This window comes from Bos mutus, chromosome 1 (assembly GCF_027580195.1).
Source record: "Bos mutus isolate GX-2022 chromosome 1, NWIPB_WYAK_1.1, whole genome shotgun sequence".
Lineage (NCBI taxonomy): Eukaryota > Metazoa > Chordata > Mammalia > Artiodactyla > Bovidae > Bos > Bos mutus.
Window position 1 is genome coordinate 66812503 of NC_091617.1, and position 19815 is coordinate 66832317.

The 19815-nt window shown below is 53.2% G+C and overlaps 1 protein-coding gene across 1 annotated transcript in view; it reads right to left on the bottom strand.

Moving 5' to 3' along the window:
* ADCY5 (adenylate cyclase 5) overlaps positions 1 to 19815 on the bottom strand; it is a 158874-nt gene that overhangs the window by 43560 nt on the left and 95499 nt on the right. Inside the window, exons 4-7 of the mRNA XM_070370234.1 lie at positions 6024 to 6135; positions 4367 to 4494; positions 2199 to 2357; positions 1230 to 1371 (exon numbers count right to left, since the gene is read on the bottom strand). Of these exons, the coding sequence (XP_070226335.1) occupies positions 1230 to 1371; positions 2199 to 2357; positions 4367 to 4494; positions 6024 to 6135 (541 nt within the window). The remainder of the gene's footprint in view (positions 1 to 1229; positions 1372 to 2198; positions 2358 to 4366; positions 4495 to 6023; positions 6136 to 19815) is intronic.

Genomic DNA, 19815 nt, shown 5'->3' on the forward strand with positions numbered 1-19815 from the left:
TTGGGGGTTTTCCCATTTCATCTTTTCTGGACCACTTGTCAAGCTAGAAGAACCAAGACCCAGAGAACCCAGGGCAGACGATAAGCCTTTATCCTGGGTGGGGCAGGACGAGGAGGCCCGTGGGCCCAGTGGAGAGGAAGGGTGTGGGAGAGGGCCTGGGAGGATTTCAGTTCATTTATACTCTAGCCAAACACAAGCAAATGCTTTAAAATGAGTCGATTAAGCCACAAGGCACTTTCCCCAAAGCACCTACATCCTCCCATCCCTCTCCCAGGTGTCTGTGGCAGGCCTGACACAGCTCCCTCAGGGGCCCTCCCCAACACCCCCACATCCCCTCCCCACAGCCAGGATGCATGTGCTGAGCTGCCCAGGGAGGGCCGGGTACCCCCCTGATGCCCCTCCCAGGGTGGGCGCCTGCCTCAAACAATTCTGCCCACTTTGAAAAATCTACTTTTGCTGTCTCCAAGACTTTCGCTGAAATTTCCTCACAGCTTAATTTTGTCTTTAGTCTAACTCCTTAGGAAAGAAACAGGGAAATTTTTTCTATCAAAGGGCTCTGACCAACAGATAAATTCAATTGGAAGGTTTATAAGTAAAAGGCATTTCAATCTAGGGAGAAATATAAAGTGGGTAAAATAGAAAATGCTCCTGTTTGCTTTAAAAATTAAGAACATGGAACATGACACTATTAAAAATAGAACACTAAGTCTGCTAATAATTCTGTTTTATATTTTGGCACGTGCGGGCTGAGACAAAAGAAGGAAGAAGAAAGACTAGAAAGTGAGAGGGGGGAAGGACAGAGTATGAAGAAACAGAGATACATAAGTACAGGCAGAGAGAGAGCAAGATCAACCTAGTTGGGCAATAGATAAGGAACGAGATGGAAATAAAGGACACTGTATACCCTGAGGTCGCATGTCCATCTCACGGCCTTCTGTTGCATTGTTACTAACTGATCTGAGGTCTGTTGCATTTTTGCAACAGAAGAAAAACGAAAACATCTCCTGTTTGCCATCAGCCTTTGCTAAGCCTCTGTGTCTCTCACGTCCTTCTGGAGACACAGGAACCATAACTGCATCGGGACTTGACTCAAGGAAAGAGTAAGAGGAGAAGGGAGCAGCAGGCCAAGAAACATTCCTCCCACAAGGAATGAAGCTCTTCCATCGTCCCTCCCTCCACTGCAGGCCCCTGCCCAGGCCCAACCCCGCCCCAGCCCTTGGCCCCCGGACCCGCTTCTGGGTGCAGCGCAGGATGAGAAAGGTCTCGATACTGTGCTCCTTGAGGTAGGCGTTGCGCTCGCCCCCACAGCCTGGCTCCACTTCGTAGTCACCATTCAAGTAGTTGAGAGTGGCCTTGGTGATGTGGATGCGTCTAGGGTGGGGAGGCAAGCAGGGAGAGGAGGGCAGTAGATATGAATTCAGAACCCCCGCTCCTGTGCAGAACCAAACTGCCACCGACTGAGTCATCATTCAAATTCCAGAGCTCTGGCTCAAATGCTCACCCCTACCTGGGTCCCTCAAGGGACCGTATCCCTCCAAGTCATCAAGATGGCTCGGTGGGCCCCGCCCCACACCATAGCACATCGGCATCATGTTATTACAATAAAGTAACATGTCAGCCTGCCAGGAGAACACGGCCTCCAGTCTCACAAACCTGCAGAAGCCAGCGGTGGCTCTTGCTGACTACAGGATTGTGTCCAATTCTCCAGCCTGGCATGAGCGTCCTCTGCACAGACACACTGTTTCTCCCACTGGTTCCTAAAAGGCCATCTGCTCTACTTCCACTCCTTGGAAGTACTGTGTTTTCCTCCACCTATGCCTGTCCCCAGCCTAGCACCTTCCCCAACCCCGCCTTCCTCACCTGTCCCCATACTGCCCCTTGTGCCGGGCCAGCTCACCTTCCACCTCCGTATGTCCTGGCCATCCCCCGCCAGGGTTCCTCCCCCATCTAGAAGTTTATGCTACCTCCTGCATCTCAAAACGGACCACGAAGTTCTGTGTAGTTTCTGGATGAACACTAGGTGAGGGTTGGGACGTGCTCCCTACAAACTGCCTTGCGTCAGCGCTCAGCTACTAGAGGAATCCCACTTAGATTCTGCAGCCCCCCAGGGCCACAGCTACCCGGTCACGCCCATCCTGGCCCCTCCCACAAGAGCCGCCCGGGTGGGGCCAGGCCGGAAGCTGCCGTCACTCACTCACCCCGCCTTGCCTCCAGCCTCCATGTGGTTGGCCAGTGTGACATCGTTAGACCAGACATCGAACTGCCACTTCCTGAGGCCGAGGACACCGCAGTGCACTCTCCCGCTGTGAATTCCCACACGCATGTTCACGTTCACACCTGTCACCTCCCGGACCAGCCTGGGGATGGAGCAGGGGTAAGGCTGGGAAGGGGTCAGGGCCAGGCGCAGAGAGTGGGGGTGGCTGGAAGGCATGGGGTCAGGGTGCGTGAGAAGGTGCAGAGGTCAAAGGGTCATTTCTCTCTGAGCCAGCCCAAATCCAGAGTCTGAAACTGTTCAACCTGAAGGGCAAGGGCTGAGCCCTTGGTGCTCAAGTGGCTATAAACTGTGAGAGCGCTGTTTCCCATCTTGCCCACAAGGTGGCGCAGCACCTCACACTAGAATCCAGGCCCCACTGCTTCCCCCCGACAGCTAGGACACCTGAGCCAGCGCCACCCTCAGTCATCAACTAAGTTGTGTTCTGAAAATGCAAGCGCACGTTAGTGCCGATTTGAGTCAACAGGAAAGTTACAGTCACTCCAATCTCCATTCATATAATTGTCAGATTTATCCACATTGCTGCTTCTTCAACATTAGCAGGATGATGGAGAGACCCTGCCCAGGAAAGAAAGGAAGCTGGGGCAGGTGCAGGGGACCAGGGGTCTCCACATGCTAGAAGACAGCTCCAACCCCACCACATGCACCATGCACGTACCCGGGGGTCCCCAGTAGATGGGTGGGCGGCCTGTAGGAGAGGGAGTCGGATGGAAGCTCTGCAGCTCTGGGTGTGTGTCTGGGGCACTGGAGAGGGAGCCGGTGCTCACATTTGCACTTTTTAGGGGCCTGGACCCTCTCTGACTCCCTGCATATGGGCCCATTCAGCCTGCCGTGGGGCCGGCAGTCTGACTTGGCCTGGTGGGCAGGACCACCATGTGGACTCCAGCTCTTGCCCCATCCTACCACCAAGAGGCTGATACCCACCACAGGGAATACTTAGGTCACCTCGCATTTCTCTTGTCCCGGGATCAACTCTGCCAATACCTTTGCTGGAGCTGTGTCTTCCGTCCACAAGACCTCTGGACACTTGTGTAGGTTAAAGTCTCTCATTCTGCCTTTTTGGCTTAATTCCAAGGCCACCTTCTTTATGAAGCCTCCCTTGGTCCTCCCAGTGGAATCAACTGCCCTATCCTGGGCTCTCTGCTGCAGTTTGCCTCTCTTACCTGATGGTGTCCACTGGGCATGCCTGGTATCAGAGCAGCGGGAGTCCTGGTCTCTCTCCCTCAAAAGACTCCATGCTTCTGGCCCCACGTCTAGCCCAGGCATGCAGGGGAACTCGGAAAACACCACCGAAGGGAACCGAGCCAAACAGAATGGACCCGGCCACCTCCTGGGCCAGCTACTCTGACCTCTGACCTTGCCCACTGTGGCTTTTCTTTTGCCCCACCCAGGCTACTTCTAAAACTCACAATTATTAATCCTGGATGCAATCTCTGATCCTCTCCCTTGACTGACTGTAAGCTTGGATTGTCCATGTTGTTTAATGACTAGGGCTTCTTCTGTGGTCAGCAGTGATCAAGAATTGGCCCAAAGATCTGTTTGCTATTGTTCCCAGGAAGGATGGATTTTCTTAAATGGGAAATTTGTGTCCACATCTACCTGCCTTGCAGTATTACTCCGGGGAGCTCTTTAGCTCCTGTGAGCCCAACCTTTCTCATCTGGGAAGAAATGGGACTGGTGACTTCTACCCTTGGCTGACTGGCTCTGAGAAGACATAGGGGCCAGAGCGGTAGGCACTCCCACAGCACGGGGCACAGCGAGACTGCCAGCCAGTCCCCCTCTGCTGGAGGGGTGGCTCCACACCTCCTGCTGCCCTGGAGTCTGCAGAGCCCTCCCTTCTCCCAGGACAGGTCCCTGTGTGCAGAGCTTCCCAGGCTGCTGCAGACAGCCCAGGAGAAGACCCAAGGCCTGCAGGTGTGGATCAACCCTCCGGGGTGACCAGGGCCCTTGGGACGTGGCTTTGCCCCACTGTTGCCCTGCATCCACCAGTTCAACATGAGTCAGTTACTCGGGCTGTGGGACAGCAGACAGGCAGTCCCCTGGAGATGGACATGTCCTTACAGGCGGGCAGTCACCCAGGAGACGGGCACTTACGAGATGGCCTCGATCATGTCCATGCCCATCTCCACGCAGCAGTGGGCGTGGTCAGCCCTGGCTTCAGGCAGCCCTGAGACACAGTAATAACAATCTCCCAGGATCTTAATACGTAAACAGTGATTCTCCTGGAAAGCAAATTAATTTTAAAAATTAAAAATAGCAGGAAAGAGAAGTGGGAGGGAAAGAAACAGGAAGCAAATAGATTCACCCTGTGCCTGGAATAACTTGCCTTTTAGGGCAGCGAGCACAGATCCAGGGCTGGCACGAGGTGAGGCCCCAGCACTGGGACAGGCTTATGGGGAGCCGTGGGGGACAGAGGACAGGCCAAACAGCCCTAGAGAAGCATTCTAGCGCCCCCAGGCTCAGGAACTCACTTTTATGGCCACAGCTGAGGCTCAAGGAGAATGCAACTGGCTCAGTGTGGCAGGGAAGGTGGCAGACTCATCAGCATGAGAGGCCCCGAGCTGAGAGCAAGGGCCCCATCCCACTCCAGCTCTGGGGCATGCTCCGACTCTTGGCCGAAGGTTCTACTAACAGTTTTGTGACTCTCCTTTTATGAAAGACTGAAGCAGAAACAAGATTTAACTAAATCTCAGCTGACCCTCAGCCTGGAATTTTTTATCCAAGGGAGTTTTGCTAAGCCTGTGAGCACGTGTGTGCTAAGACCGCCGTGAGCGGAAGCCCCACTAGATGCAGGGTCACCTCGCAGGCTGCAATTGACGAGTAATTGGGATTGAGATGGACTGTCATTCATCACCAATTCAGAGCTGTCCCAACCTGCATCCCAGAAGGTATTTCATGAAGTTGGAGCACTGGAACCCAAGTATTTGTGTGCCCTGAACTCTCCTTTAAGGCCCTTCCTACGCCCAAGCGCCAAGCATGTTGCCATTCACCTTGCCCACGTTCGGTGATAAAATTGGTGAGATGTGAGGCCCCCCATCAATGCCCTCAGAGACCCGGGCACCGGGTCTCATCCGTGATCTGGCCTGGCATCCTGTGACTGCCCAGGGACATGTCCACATGCCAGGGGACACTGCAGTAAGTGTCCCTGATACAGGACTCCCCAAAGGCACAGAGTGTGACTCAAAGCCACGAAGGCTGGGAAAGGACAACAGAGTGTAGACAGGGACTAATGAACCAATGTGTCCTTCACACTCCATGTCTGGGCGGCGGGTGGGGGGCACTTCCAATCTGTCCCAACATGGAGGAGTCCTCTTTCTGGACGTCCCAGGGGTGACACACAGCTGTTTGCAGGCCAGTAGAGATTCAGACTTTCTCTCTTTTTTTTAATCACTCTGGCTACCTTCATCAGGAAAGTGACTGTGTGGCACCGAATTTGCTCCCCCAGACACAAATTCCACAAATTCAGGGCTCTGGGCCACGATCCCCACAGACCTGCCCTCCTGTCTGCTGGTGGAGGGCTCGTTCCCTTGTGGCTGTGACACTGTGAGAGCGCCTCTGAGTGTGTGGTCAGGGCCGATGCAGGGCGTGAGAACACGCAGCCACAGCCTATGCAGCCCTGCTCACCAGCTCCAGTGGCCGCCCCGCAGCACCCTACCCCAGGCAGCCCGGATCAGGCCACCCTTCCAGCCCTGGCTCAGGCACACAAGGGCCCCAGGGCAGTGGCGGGCGCAGGGAGATGGGGGGTACTCACCGCAGCCAGCTTGTCGAAGCGGGCGAAGAGCTCGTTGAGGGTCATGACCAGCTCCTGGGCAGTGCACTGGGATGCCAGGCTGGTGAAACCCTCGATGTCAGCAAACAGGATGCTGGGGAGACAGGGGGGAAGACCCCCGTGAGGGAGGAAGGTCGGAGGGGGACACAGCCAGGGCCACCCTCTGCCTTAGGAGGACCGCTGGTCAGCAAGAGTCCTGGGAGCTCCGAATGGCTGCTGGGGAGGGGACAGCCAGCCAGCTGACACTGGTGGCCTTTCCCAGCTGGCAGGGAAATGCCAGGCCAGTCCTTCTCTCTGAATCTCCCTGTACCCTCACCACCAACCCAGGAGGAAAGGGAAAGCAGAGGCCTGGGAACGTGTGCTTCTGCCTGAGGCCACCCAACAGGGCGGGGCGCCCCGTCCTCAGCCACCTCTCAGGCCTGTCCCCCATCTGATTCCTGGGCAGCCCCCTCAAAGTAGTTGGGTCCAGGAGAGGGGTCTTTGGTTCCTCTTGTCTGGAAAGTGTTCAGGCCCTAATGGGAGCCTCACAGACGTCTCACTTCCCAACCCCATACACAAGGGAATCCCAGCCCAGGCCCTCCACCCCGAGGGAGTCCTCTAGCATGGCGGTCCCCAGCCTTGTTGGCACCAGGGACCGATTTCACGGAAGACAACTTTTCCACAGATGAGGGGGAGTGGGGATGGTGTGGGGATGATTCAAGCACACTGCACTTATTGTGCACTTTATTTCTAATCAAATACTGCCGCTGATCTGACAGGAGGTGCCGGTCCTCAGCCCGGAGGTTGGGGATCCCTGCTGTAGCAGAGACAGAACGAAGAGGCCGAGGGAAGAGGGAGAGGAAGATGCAGCCAGTGAGCATCTAGGGAAGGCCCCCACCTTGTCCCGCCAGCTCCTTCGGTCTCACCCCTGAGCTCCTCGGTGCGCCCGCTGGTCCCTGTATTTTGTGGTGTGATCTCTCATCCGTTCCTGAGATTCAACATGTCTTCCTTTTCTTTCGAAACAGACTCTCAGAGGTGAGGCCCCGGGGCCAGAACGTGTAAGGGCTCTGAGAGCTTTTTCTTAAAACGGACACAGAAATGTAGTAGCTCTTGCGAGCCGAGCTGTTCCTGGTGGCCACGCACGGGGGCTGGGGCCCTCAAGGCAGCACTGAAGGAGGTCCCGATGTCCCCGTCCCAGGACAAGGGGGTAGACGCTCGAGAGGAGCTGTGGACGGCAGCGTGGGGGCTCCTCGCCATGGCCTGTGCTCTCTTCTCTGATCCACGCAGCTCTCGAGGCTCCAGACCGACACCAGAATTCACACCAGAATGTAGAACTGAATGCATCTTGTCATTTTATTCAGATACTGTGTGTGTGTGCGTGAAGCATGTCTTTTCATTCTGCTGTCTGACATCTGGAGCCTTGCTGACCTGGGGATCCTGCCCCTCCCAGGCCTAATGCTTAACCACTTGCCTTAGAGTCCAGAGCTTCCCATCCCAGTCAGATCCTCACACTTGGGCCATCACTCCCCTGCCCTCATCACCCCAGGGACAGATGCCAGGTGACGTGGGACAGTCCTGTGCCCCAGAGCCCGCCGACATTATTATAAAACTAGACAATCCGAAGCCTGCTGACTCTCCCTTTCCTGTTCATTCCTGCAGAAACCACAACAGAGGTTTTGCGCACGTTTCTCCTCACTCTACCTCCTGGTGGACCCCCGTGTATCCCCGAGTGTCCCACCCCCACCCACGGCACAGTGCGCCCTCTCTTCTTGGGACCTGTGAGTAACAAGCTCCCTTTTCAATGGCAGCTGTCTCCTGATCTGTTAGCCTCATCGTACCTAGATAATAACACATGTCCTAAAACAGTTGGACACTGTACTAAACCTTTTACACGTATTAACTCATTTAAGCCTCATAACCACCCCATGAGGTAGGAATCCTTTTATAGGTAAAAAAAAAAACTAAAGCACAGAGAGGTCAAGTCAGCTGCCCAGGGCCACAGGCAACCTGGCTCCACAGTCCAGGTGTTAAGCCAATAAATGTTACACTGTCTCCTGACCCCACAGTCATCTTAAGTGAGTAAAAGCATAATGCTCTGGTCTGGCATTGTATATGGGGTGGCGGGAGGTGGAGGGGTGGGTGTGGGCTGTCACAGGTGGGCAAGTACAGGACTCTATCACAAGGGGACACGCTGGGCACCAGCTTGCACACGACAGGAAGTGGGAGCGCCTCCTGGGGCTTGGGCCAGGCAAGTACAAGAAAAGTGTGAGAAGGCAGCCCCTGGGCTGGAGCTCAGTGATGTTTCCCAGCTTCCCGGCTCCTCCAGCCACTCTGATCCCAGTGGAGACCAGCAGACAAGTTTAGAAGGAAAGGCAAAGAAGGTGGGAGACCTGGGGGAGCTGGTTCGAGAGGAGACAAATGAGGGGGAAGGAAGAGAAGGTAAGGAGGGAGAGGAGTAGAGAGACTGGGTGAGCCCACAAGACTCAGGAATCACTCCAGCTGCTCCAGAGGGGCAGCCACAGGGCAGGGGCTCATAGGATGAAAGGGAGCCGGAGCCCTCACGAGGCTCTGATGCCCGGCGCCTGGAAATCCACACTGGTGATGCTCCCAGCTCCTGAAGTAAATGCTGACCACAACCCCTCCCACCAGCCAGCTCTCTGGCTCTCAGTCTCTCAGGTAGCCCCACCCAACCCAGGAAAGGGGAAAGGTCTCTCTCAGTCTATGTGAAAGAACCGTTATATAGCTGTTCTGGAGATTCTTCTTTAATTCTCAAGAAATCAAAGCCAGGGGAAGTAGGAGTCAAGATCAACTGCTCAGTCAAGGAACACCTTCATAAGCATCAGTTTTTGATTGCAAACCTGGCAGACACCAGGCCCACAGGCTGTTCCACACTGGATCCCAGGCTACACAGCAGAAGCCTGGCTTTGGGGGTTGATTAGTCTCCGCCACGGTGGGAAGGAAAAATAATTCCCAACTGAGCTTTTCTCCTAGGAAGAAAAGCTATGACCAACCTAGACAGTGAATTAAAAAGCAGAGATATCACTTTGCCGACAAAGGTCCATATAGTCAAAGCTATGGTTTTTCCAGTATTCATGTACAGATGTGAGATGAGCTGGACCATAAAGAAGGCTGAGGGTCAAAGAATTGATTATTTCGAATTGTGGTGCTGGAGAAGACTCTTGAGAGTCCCTTGGACAGCAAGGAAATCAAACCAGTCAATCCTAAAGGAAATCAACCCTGTATATTCAACGGAAGGACTGATGCTGAAGCTGAAGCTCCAATACTTAGGGCACCTGATGAGAAGAGCCAGTTCATTGGAAAAGACCCTGATGCTGGGAAAGATTGAAGCCAGGAAGAGAAGGGGACGACAGAGGATGAGATGGTTGGATGGCATCGTGGACTCGATGGATATGGGTTTGAGCAAGCTCTGGGAGATGGTGAAGGACAGGGAAGCCTGCTGTGCTGCCGTCTATGGGGTTGCAGAGTCAGACACGACTGGACGACTGAACGACAACTTGGTAGAGGCAGGATTGCTGCTGGGCAGGGTAACCCACAGCCCCAGGCTCAGGAGAAGATGGGAGGAGGACAACACGAGGCAGACTGTGGACCAGGGCTCAAGGGGTCTCGCTTCACCGCATCCTCAGCCCACAGCTGCCTCAGCTCTCCCAGCCACTGAGCCAGGAGGGCCTCTGCCTGCCGCGCATGGATACGGGCAGGCCTGCCACCAGTCTCCTCCACAGGCACCTGGGTGGGCCTTGGAGAATTCCTTTCTCCACTGCAGCTCTCATTCACTAAATCAGTGGCTCTCAGACCTGGTGTCCATCAGAATCCACTGGGAGCTTTTCTATGGAGAGGTCCCACCACGTCTCAAGAGATTCTGACTTCATCGGTCTGGGACAGGGCTCTGCTATTGATTGTTTTTGTTCTGTTTTATTGTAATCTTCCCTGGTGATTCTGTATGTAGCCAGGGTTAAGAACCACTGTACTAGTTTACATGACACCTTCTCAAGGCTTCCAGCAACCTGCCTAAATCTACAACCCCTCCCATATGTCTATCTCCCTTCCCTTCTGTATTTGTCTCCATTGCATTTTTACCACTTAATCTATTAGCTGTTCTTGTTGCTCCTATTTATTATCATGCTCCTGTCTGTTTCTGTCCACTAGAATGTAAAGCCTTTGAAAGAGGAGTTTTGGTCTATTTCATTCAACACCACATCCTGGCCCCTGGTACAATGTCTGGCACACAGAGGAACTGCTCAATTAAATTTGGAATGACTATGAGTGAGGACAGGTCACATCCACCTTGCCCTCTGCTCTGTCCATCCCAGTTCCACACACTCACACACCCAGCACAATACCCAGCACACGGCACCTAATACCCTGTGTCAGTTTCCCGGGGCTGCTATAACGAAGATCAACAAACTGGGTGGTTTAAGACAACAGACATTTATTTTCTCAGTTCTGTCCAGCAGGCAGGAGGCTAGAAGTCTAAAGGCGAGAAATCTGAAGTCAAAGTGTCAGCAGAGCCATGCTTTCTCTGAGACTCTGGATGGAATACTTCCTTGCCTCTCTACCTTTCAGGAGTGGCTGTCAATCCTTGTACTCCTTGGCTTGCAACTATGTCACTCCAGTCTCTGCCTCTCCCTGCAGAAGGCGTTCTCTATGTGTATCTGGGTCTGCATGACATTTTCCTCTTCTTATAGGGGCACCATATATATTGGATCAGGGGCCCACCCCCTCCAGCAAGCCCTCGTCTTAACTTGACTTCACTTCAAAGACCCTATTTCCAACTCAGTTCACGTTCACAGGTCAGGACTATGTATCTTTTAGTGTTAGTCAATTAGTCATGTCTGACTCTTTGTGACCCCATGGTCTGCAGCCCACCAGGCTCCTCTGTTTATGGGATTCTCCAGTCAAGAATACTGGAGTGGGTAGACATTCCCTTCTCCAGGGGATCTTCCCAGTCCAGGGATCGAACCTGGGTCTCCTGCATTTGCCCACAGGTTCTTTACCATTTGAGTCACCATCTTTTAGGAGGACACAATTCAACCTACACAATGTCTAATATATATTTGTAGAATAGAAGAGATTCGTCATAATTTAAAGCAAGGAAGAAGCAGGATCAGTAACTCCAGTAGCTTGTCCTTCTATCACACTGGGCCTGTTGGGGTCCCAAGCATGTCATCTGAGACACGAGCCTGGGGAACCCTCAGCCTGTCACCCCACAGACACTCAGCAGTGTTCATAGACCAAATGGTGGAATAGTTACAGAGGAGGCCAGGCAGCTTCCTGGTCAAGCTAGGGGACGTCAGAAACAACAGCCATGGGGATGGTACCTTGGGAAGCCTGACCCTCCCTCCAGCCCGCTGGGATCTACTCTTCCATAAAAGAAGTTCTTTCAACAGCTGCTGAGGAATCAGGGAGGGGCAGTGGCCTGCTCCCCTCCTTCTCACGGTGTGACAGTGACCAGCAGCCAGGCAGGAGGGGGCTCAGAGCAAGACTTGTAACTGGCATGGAAGCTTGGAATGGTCCCAAGCCCGAGCCCTGCAGCCTGTCCTCCACATAGATGGAAACGCTACCCCCTACCCCATGGTCCCCCCACCTCCGGTCAGAGGGGAAGTCGCACTCCTCCGCTGCCTTGGGATGGCAGGCGGGGGGGCGGGATGTGGAATGAATCTGCTCAGTGTCTGTCACTTCTGGAGACTCCTCTGGTTTACGAGGTTTACCCAATGGCAGGCTGTCTGCTCTGCTGGCCAAGACTTCCCGATCTGCTCCTTCGTGATTCCGAAGGCCATTTTACAACAGCGTGGGGCCCAGACTTGCACTAAGGTGCTAATTCATCGATTAGCTCCCACTTGAGAGCTTGTCTTGGCAACACGACCTGGGTAGGCCCGCCCCGGCTGTGCGCTCCTCTGTAATTGCACACCGTCCATCACTCAGGTGGCCTGCCTGCAGGCACGCCTTTCATCCCAACAGGCGCTTCCTCACAGCCTTACCACGCTCATTTTTGGTTAAGCCGTTTCCTTTCCTCTCTGTTGTTCCCTCTTGCTGCCAGCAGACCCTAGGACTTGATGGAGCTGCCGGCATCTGATCCTATTCCTGTGCCGAAACCGCATCCCACAGCATTTCTGAGCAGCCAGGAGTGGAGGGAGGGGGGAGGGGGGTGTCTGGGCGGGCGGCAGCAGGAGGGCCCAGCCCTCTGAGCTCCAGCGTTCCCCATCTGGCACAGAGAGGGAACTTGAGAAATGCCAAGAGGCAAACCATCTGTCCAGGTGGGCCCAGGAGGAGCGGGGGCCTGGGGAAACAGAGGTCATGGGGTGGGGGCTGGGAAGGGAGCACAGCCAGGTCTCAGCCCAACTCCTGGAGTGGTGGGCCCAGCGGGAGCAGAAGGTTCTGGGGAAGCAGGGCAGGAAGTGCCCTGGAGGCTCTGAGTGTGCAGGCTGGGGAGGCCCAGCCACAGGCTAGGGGTCTCTTCTAGACGGAGAGGGATGCCCCCTCAGCGTCTCTCCATTTGCTCCAAGCCCTGTAACCCAGAGAGCCACCCGGCTCGATGCCACTTGTAAGATAAAGGAGGGGGGTGATGGGCCACCCCCAGGCCTTAGGTGAGCAGCACAATCAAGTGTGGTCTTATCATCACTTGGCTGAGAATGGGCACCAGATGACTGGGCATTTCCCGAGGGGCATCAGAGAATGATTAAAGCAGGGTGTCAGAATAGGGAGCAGCCAGAAGACCATCTGACTCCGCAGGCTGGGAGGGCAAGGGTCGGGAAGGCCCAGGAGAGGACCCGAGCACCCTGGGTGTCGGCACACACCCACCTAGGGGAGAAGCTGCCCTGGGATGGCCGTGCCCTCTCTGCTCCCACAGATGGGACCTCTGCCTTCTTGTCTTAGGACTGGGTCTTAGGACTTGTCTTAGGACTGGGTCCAGGGGGACTGGGGTCAAGGTACATCCTGAGATCCTCGCTGCCGACCTCAGGGTCTCGGGCAGACCTCAGTTCCACCCGCCAGTCCCTTGCTCTTGCTTCCGCCCCCCAAGCCCTTCTCCCTCCCGACAGTGAAGCCCACAGCAGCTGCAGATCTTCTGTTCCCAGAGTCTGGGGAGAGTTGGGGAGATGCTCCCTAAAGGGAGGGGCCCTGCACCAGGACCGAGCATAGTCAAGCATAGTCGGGACCTCTCAGTGGTCACGAGACGGGTGCTTTCTATTTACTTCTCATGCTGCTTTTATTTTCCAATTTTCCTACAAAGAACATACGTCCTTTGTATAATAAAAATGTTAATTTTTAAAAGATGGAAAATAATTCGCATTCTTCTTTTAGGCCCTAACTCTAACCCTTTCATCTTCACGATGTCCTCTTTGACTCACTCTGCCCAGAATCAGCCTTCTTGTGTCTGAATTCTTATTAGAATCAGAATCACAAAGCACAGCTGATTTCAGTTGTTTCAAAGGCAGCCTGACCTGTCTGACTGGTCAGTGACTCTGCGCCCTGACTTCTCTGTCTTCCGGTTTCCTCCAGGGCCCCCCATTTTGAGAGGCAGAGAGGTGCTGGTTCCACCCCCCACTGATCCCCATTCTATGCCCCAGGACAAACTTAGATCTGTTGTCAAGACCCAATCCCAGGCAAGGATGTGAAGAAATTGGAACCTTTGTGCACTGTTGGTGCAAAGGTAAAATTGTGAACCACTATGGAAAACAGTATGGGGTTCTTTAAAAAGTTAGAATTACTGAGATTTCCCTGGTGGCCCTGTGGTTAAGAATTTGACTGCCAGTGCAGGGGACACAGGTTCGATCCCTGGTCTGGGAGGAACACACATGCGGTGAGGCAACTAAGCCTGTGCGTGACGACTGCTGAGCCCGAGTACCCTTGCTGTGCTCTGCAACAAGAGAAGCTACTGCACTGGAAGCCCAAGCACCATAACCAAGTCGGCCCTGCTCACCACAACTAGAGAAAGCCCACACAGCAATGAAGATCCAGCAGAGCCAAAATTAAATAAATACAATTTTTTAAAAAGAAATAGAATTACCATCTGAAATAGCAATTTCACTTCTAGGTATATACCCCAAATATTGAAAGCAGGGACTCAAGGAGATATTTGTACACCATGTTCATAGCAGCACCATTCACAGTAGCCAAGAGGTGGATGCAACCCAAGAGTCCACCAGTGCATGCGTAGAAAAGCACAGTGCGGTAAACACATACAACGGAATGGTATTCAGCCTTAAAACACAACGGAAAACATGATATAGTCTACAGCATGGATGAACCTTAGAGACATTAAGTGAAATAGGCCAGACACAAAAGCACCAATACTGCATAACTCTAAGTAAACGTGGTACCTAGAAATAGACGAGTTCATAGAAAGTGGAATGGTGGTCGCCAGGGGCTGGGGAAGGGCAGCAATGGGGAGTTAGTATTTAATGAGTACGGAGTTTCAGTGCTACAAGAGGAAAGAACTTCTGGAGATGCATGGGCTGATGGCTGTCCAACAATGTGAATATACTTAATGCCACTGAACTGTACCCTTAAAATGGTTAAAACAGTAAATCGTATACTGTGCATATTTTACCACAGCTAAAATAATTAATCAATTGATTGATTAATTAAAAGAAAAGACTCAACACCAGTGGGGCCAGCTGGGTCATCAACCCATAGCACCCAGCTCCACCTTACCTCACTGATGAGGGCTAGACATTCTCTAAGGGGCAACACAATGTCTTTTCCATTTACTCTGAGTCATGCCTGGCACATAGTAGCAGCTCAAAAAATGTTTGTGGCATGAATGAGATGAAAATATAAGACCACTTATACCTATAATTGATAGGAAGTATGACAAGAAAAGGGCTTCCCAGGTGACACTGGTGGCAAAGAACCTGTCTGCCAATGCAGGAGATGCAAGAGATGTGGGTTTGATCCTTGGGTTGGGAAGATCCCCTGGAGGAGGGCACGGCAACCCACTCCAGTATTCTTGCCTGAAGAATCCCATGAAGAGAGGAGATTGGCGGGCTACAGTTCATAGCGTTGCAGAGTCAGACATGACTGAAGTGACTTAGCACACATGCATGCACATTACAAGAAAGAATACTTTTCTTAAAATCAGATTGGAGACAGGAAACCTGTATGTTTGTAGACCACACTTCTGTCTGTCCATCGGCTAGGGACGTGGGAAGGTAAACATTTCCCCTCTCTGCCCACAGGGTGTACAGTCCACCCATGGGTATCTGAGCATCACAGACATTGTCTCGTGGTCATTATAATTCAGAACCATGCTATAGTGGAGCCAGACGCCAGAGCAACCTGGGGACGCAGCCAAGTCCTTGAAGGAGATGGAAGAGGAGACGATAACCTTAAAACGGGGAGGTTGGGGATAGAGGGGGAGAGAAGGAAAGGGAGTGGGGAGGGCTGAGGGAAGGACAGCCCTCCCCAGATCCTGCTACACCCTCACTGCATAGTGAGGAGGTGTTACTCACCTCCACCCCAACCCTGGGTCAGCAGCCCTCCGCCAAGACCCCCAACTCCAGCCCCACAGGGCTCCTGGGTCTCTGAGAATGAGGCTCTCGTTCAAGCCATTGAACTAACACCCTCTTCCACACACTGGAGCCTGCTCTGCCTCTGCAGGGCAGACAGTCTGCAGCCCATTCCGGGGCCCGGGGCTTTACACCCTGTACCTCCTCTAACCTCCCAGCACCCTTGCAAAGCCCCAGGCCCCCTGTTACAGACTCTGCTCCCCAGTGGCTAAGAGGTGGGTTGTCTAGCATTATACTCCGCCGGAAGGCAAAGTCCGTTGTCAGCTCAGCAGCTCCACCCGCCGTGTGATGTGTCTCCGGTTTACTCTCTTGTTAACGTGTCCTCCCAAACAGGAGAGCTTCCTGATGACAGAGCCAGAGTCCCCCTCAGTTCCCACCATGGTTCCTGCCTCTAGCTGAGTGTCTGAGAGCACAGTCAGCGGTTCTCAGTGAGCAGATAGAGATGAAACCTCTGCTGGATGGATGAGTGGGTGGACATCACCATTCCCATGTCACAGATGAAGGAACTGAGGCTGAGACTCGGTTACCTGCCCAAGTCCCCACAGCTCCTAAGGGGCAGGGAGGTTATGAACTAGCCTGCTCAACCCAGATGCTCTTCTTCCTCCACACAGTGACCTCTTGACAAAGGTAATCCGGACGCATCCCGTTTCTGGCTGCATCAGCACCCTTATTCTGCTTCCCCAAGTGGTACCTCCTCTAGGTGCCTCTTCCTCCAGTCTCCATCTCCCTCCTCCCAAAGCAGAGCACCAGGAGCTCCCAGGTGTGAGCAGCCTCCACTGGCATGATCCGGAGGCCCTTGTCCCAGGAGTGGGGACAGCACGGCTCTCCACTGACCCTGGCACTGTGGCTGCAGCAGGAGGGCTATGAAGCCGCAGGTCTGAACCCAGCCATGGCCCCAGCCCCAAATGACCTGTCCAGCAAGAGTGGCAGAGATATCTCCACCTGTTACCATACATCAGACATGAGAGGCATCTGGGGACTCCATGGGGGTCTTGAGGGTTCCGTGGCCTCTGACCAGTCTCAATCCACAGGACCAGCGCATCCAACAGGCCTCCCCAGAACCCCAGGAATTGGATGCGATAAAAGGATCCTCCTCAGGCCCAGGGGAGAATGAGGCCATGGAGAGTGATGGGCGCCCATCTGTCACCCTTCTCCGCCAGGGCCAAACTCTCCTGCCACCCATTAGTCTCTTCCCTCCCTTAGATCCAGGCCCAAACCGTCACACCGCACAGTTGATTTATTTATTCTTGTGGCCTTGCTCTTGGTGGGGTTAGAGAACAGCATGTCATCACCCTCTCTAAATATTACAACTCCACAGAGAATTGATGAATGTGATTTATCACCCTTCCACTCCAGCTCCAGAATCCCCAGACCATTCTTTGTTGATAGGAGTGTGATCATAATCATAATAATAACAGTAACAACAATAATAGCCGCTCCCAATTACTGAACACTTGCTCTGTGTCAGGGAGTGTGCTAAGCACTTTCCTCGTATTATTTCATTTACTCTTTAACAACCATGTTAAGTAGGGGCTAGTTCTTCCTACTACACAGAGGAGGAAACTGAGGTTCAGAGTGGCTCAAAGCTGATAATTTGCCCTGGTCACAGCAGGTCTGGAATGACATGAAGGGCAGCCTAATCCGGGCCTTAGGGCTAATCACTGGACCATAAAATCATTCCTCCACCTACTACTCAACCCCTAACCGAAGCCAAAGGTTCAGCCCCAAATCAGAGACCAAACACAGCAAGCAATGTGTTTCCCCAAAAGCTGCACTGGGCAGTGGCTGCTGAAACAGGGAAAGGGGCCAGTGGGATATTTGCATATGATTGCTTGTGGCTGGCCTCTGATGTGTACCAGCCACCCCAGGTCCTGGCAATTTCAGAGCCAGACTTATGTCTGTCCCTGTGAAAATGATGGCCTCTTAGCTTTTCTCTCCTTTCATCTCTTTCCTGATTGCTGTCACTGATCCTGAGTACATTCTAGAAGAGAGACATGACCCCCCTATGGCTGGGGTCTGATTCTGATCCTTGCCATGTAGATGGTCTCACCACTCTGTGACTCCTGCATTGACCCAGAGTCACAGCCTCTGTGGGAGTGGAGGGGGCAGGGGTGCTTCCCAGAGGGTGGGCCACTCCATGGGCAGTCCCTCTGGAAGAGGCCCGAGTCATCCTCTCTCACCAAACTCCCTTGCTGGAGGGCTGGGGGCCCAAGAGCCAGCAACAGAGGGGTGGGAGGTGGAACGCTGCCCTGCCGTGTGGGAGGACAGAGGTGTGAGAGGGCAAAGTGCTGGGCAGAGATGCAGAGGTGGCCAGGTGTGAAAGCTGCAGTAGCCAGGCCAGGCTGAGACTTTGTGCCTTGAATGCCAGACTGTTTCTGGGCAAAGAATTTTCTGGATTTCCTTTGTGTTCCACTTTACAGTTTAGTAAATCTGCTGAACGCTCTGCTGTGCTAAGAGGAGTCAAGAAAAGCACCCTTTGTCCATGCTCTGCCTGGAACAGAGCCATGCTGGGGCCAGCGGGGTGGTGAAGACAGGACCAAGAGAGAAAATTCCAGAGGAGCTCAGGGGTTTGTATGTATTGGAATGCTTGGTGGGTTACCCCTTACCCCTTGAACCTTGGGTCTCTGGGACTTGTTCTGATAGAGAAGGCTGTTTCTTTACCTGCCCTAAGGTGGGGACCCCCACATTTGAGGGGCAGCCATCAGGCAGGAAAGGCCCCCCTGGCTCCTCAGTCACACACAGGCAGGTGGAAAACCTCTCTTCTGGCCAAACTTCTCTCCTCCTCTTCTCTGAGTACCCTCCCTCCTGAGGGCTCCCCAAACCTCCTTCCCACAGAACCATTATACAAAGCCCTCCTGCTGGGCAGATAAAAAAACATCTGTCTAGTAGTCAGGCCAGGTGGAAACTTCGAAACCAAAAAGCTTTCTGGGGGCATTTGCCTCACTTAACTGTTATGGATCTTGGACAAGTTAATATATGTGCCTCTTTATTCACCTGTTAAAAGGAGATAATAATAGTACCAACATTTTATGTTTGTTGTGGTGATTCAGTGAATATAAAAAAGTGCTTAGAGCAGTGCTGGGTTCATGAAAACTCTATACAGGTATTAGCTGTTGTTGGTGATTATCCTACCACATGAGGACAGAGGCGGGTATGAGGAGATGAGCAGAGAAACCCTCGAATCAGCACCACCTTTCGAGGCCTGGACCCCGCCATCACGTTGAAAGGAGCACGCCTGAGCCCACAGCCCCTCAGGACACCTCCTGGGCCTGGAGGCTCAGCCAGGGCGGCTTTCTTCCTGAGACCCCAAGGCTGCCGCTGGCCATGATCTCCCTGCCTGAAGGTGGAGTGTGGGTGGGCGTCAGAGGGGGTGGGATACTTTGAAAACTGAGAACAAATACAGTCTGTAGGTACTTTTTTCTTCCAAAGGCTTCAGATCTGTTTTGGGAGGTGGATGGAAGACACACCGTTAGGACTGGCAGTCTTGGGGCACATTGGGAACTGGGCAGTTCTGCCCACTCCACAGGACAACACCTGCCTACTCCCCACCCCATCATCAGCCTCATCTGACTTTATTAATACCTATTAGTGTGTGTGTGTGTGTTTATCCTTGCACAATAGTTTAATTATTTTATTTAACCCCTTTATTGAAAATTCAGCCCAAAGCTCCAGAAGGTTGTCTTTGTGTCAACCTTCAGGGACTCATGGGTCCTAGGAAAACTCACACAGGGAGCAAAGAACCCACCCAAAGGCAAACACAGCAGCTCCTTTTCTGGGCATATGGGAGGATTAGAGGGCTCCCCAGGAAGCCATGCTGGATGAAGGCCACTGTATCGCTTCATGTCCCCGTGGAATGCAGAAGCAGATTTTGCACTCTATTAATCTACATCTGTTTGCATGTCCCTGCTGTCAGCACTTCTGTCTAGGGAAGCAGCAAGCAGGCAGTAAAAGGAACATGGGCTTCGGCGGGGAGGGGAGACCTTGGTGCACCCTGCTCTATCACTCCCTGCCAAGTGACCTTGGGCAAGGGTCTCAGCCATTCTGAGCTCATTCTCAGAGGATGCTGAAAAGGGTCCCCACCCCGCAGGGTTGTCAGCCTCCTGACAGGATTAGCAATGAGGTGGATAACACCTGGTGCAGTGCCTGGCACACACTGCTTAGAAGGCATGGAGGTTGCCAGAGATGCCAGATGCTGGTGAAGATTGAGATGATGATGGTGACACTGAGGTCCCAAGTCTGCTTTCTGCCTCCCTTGTTAGGCTAGGGGTTTC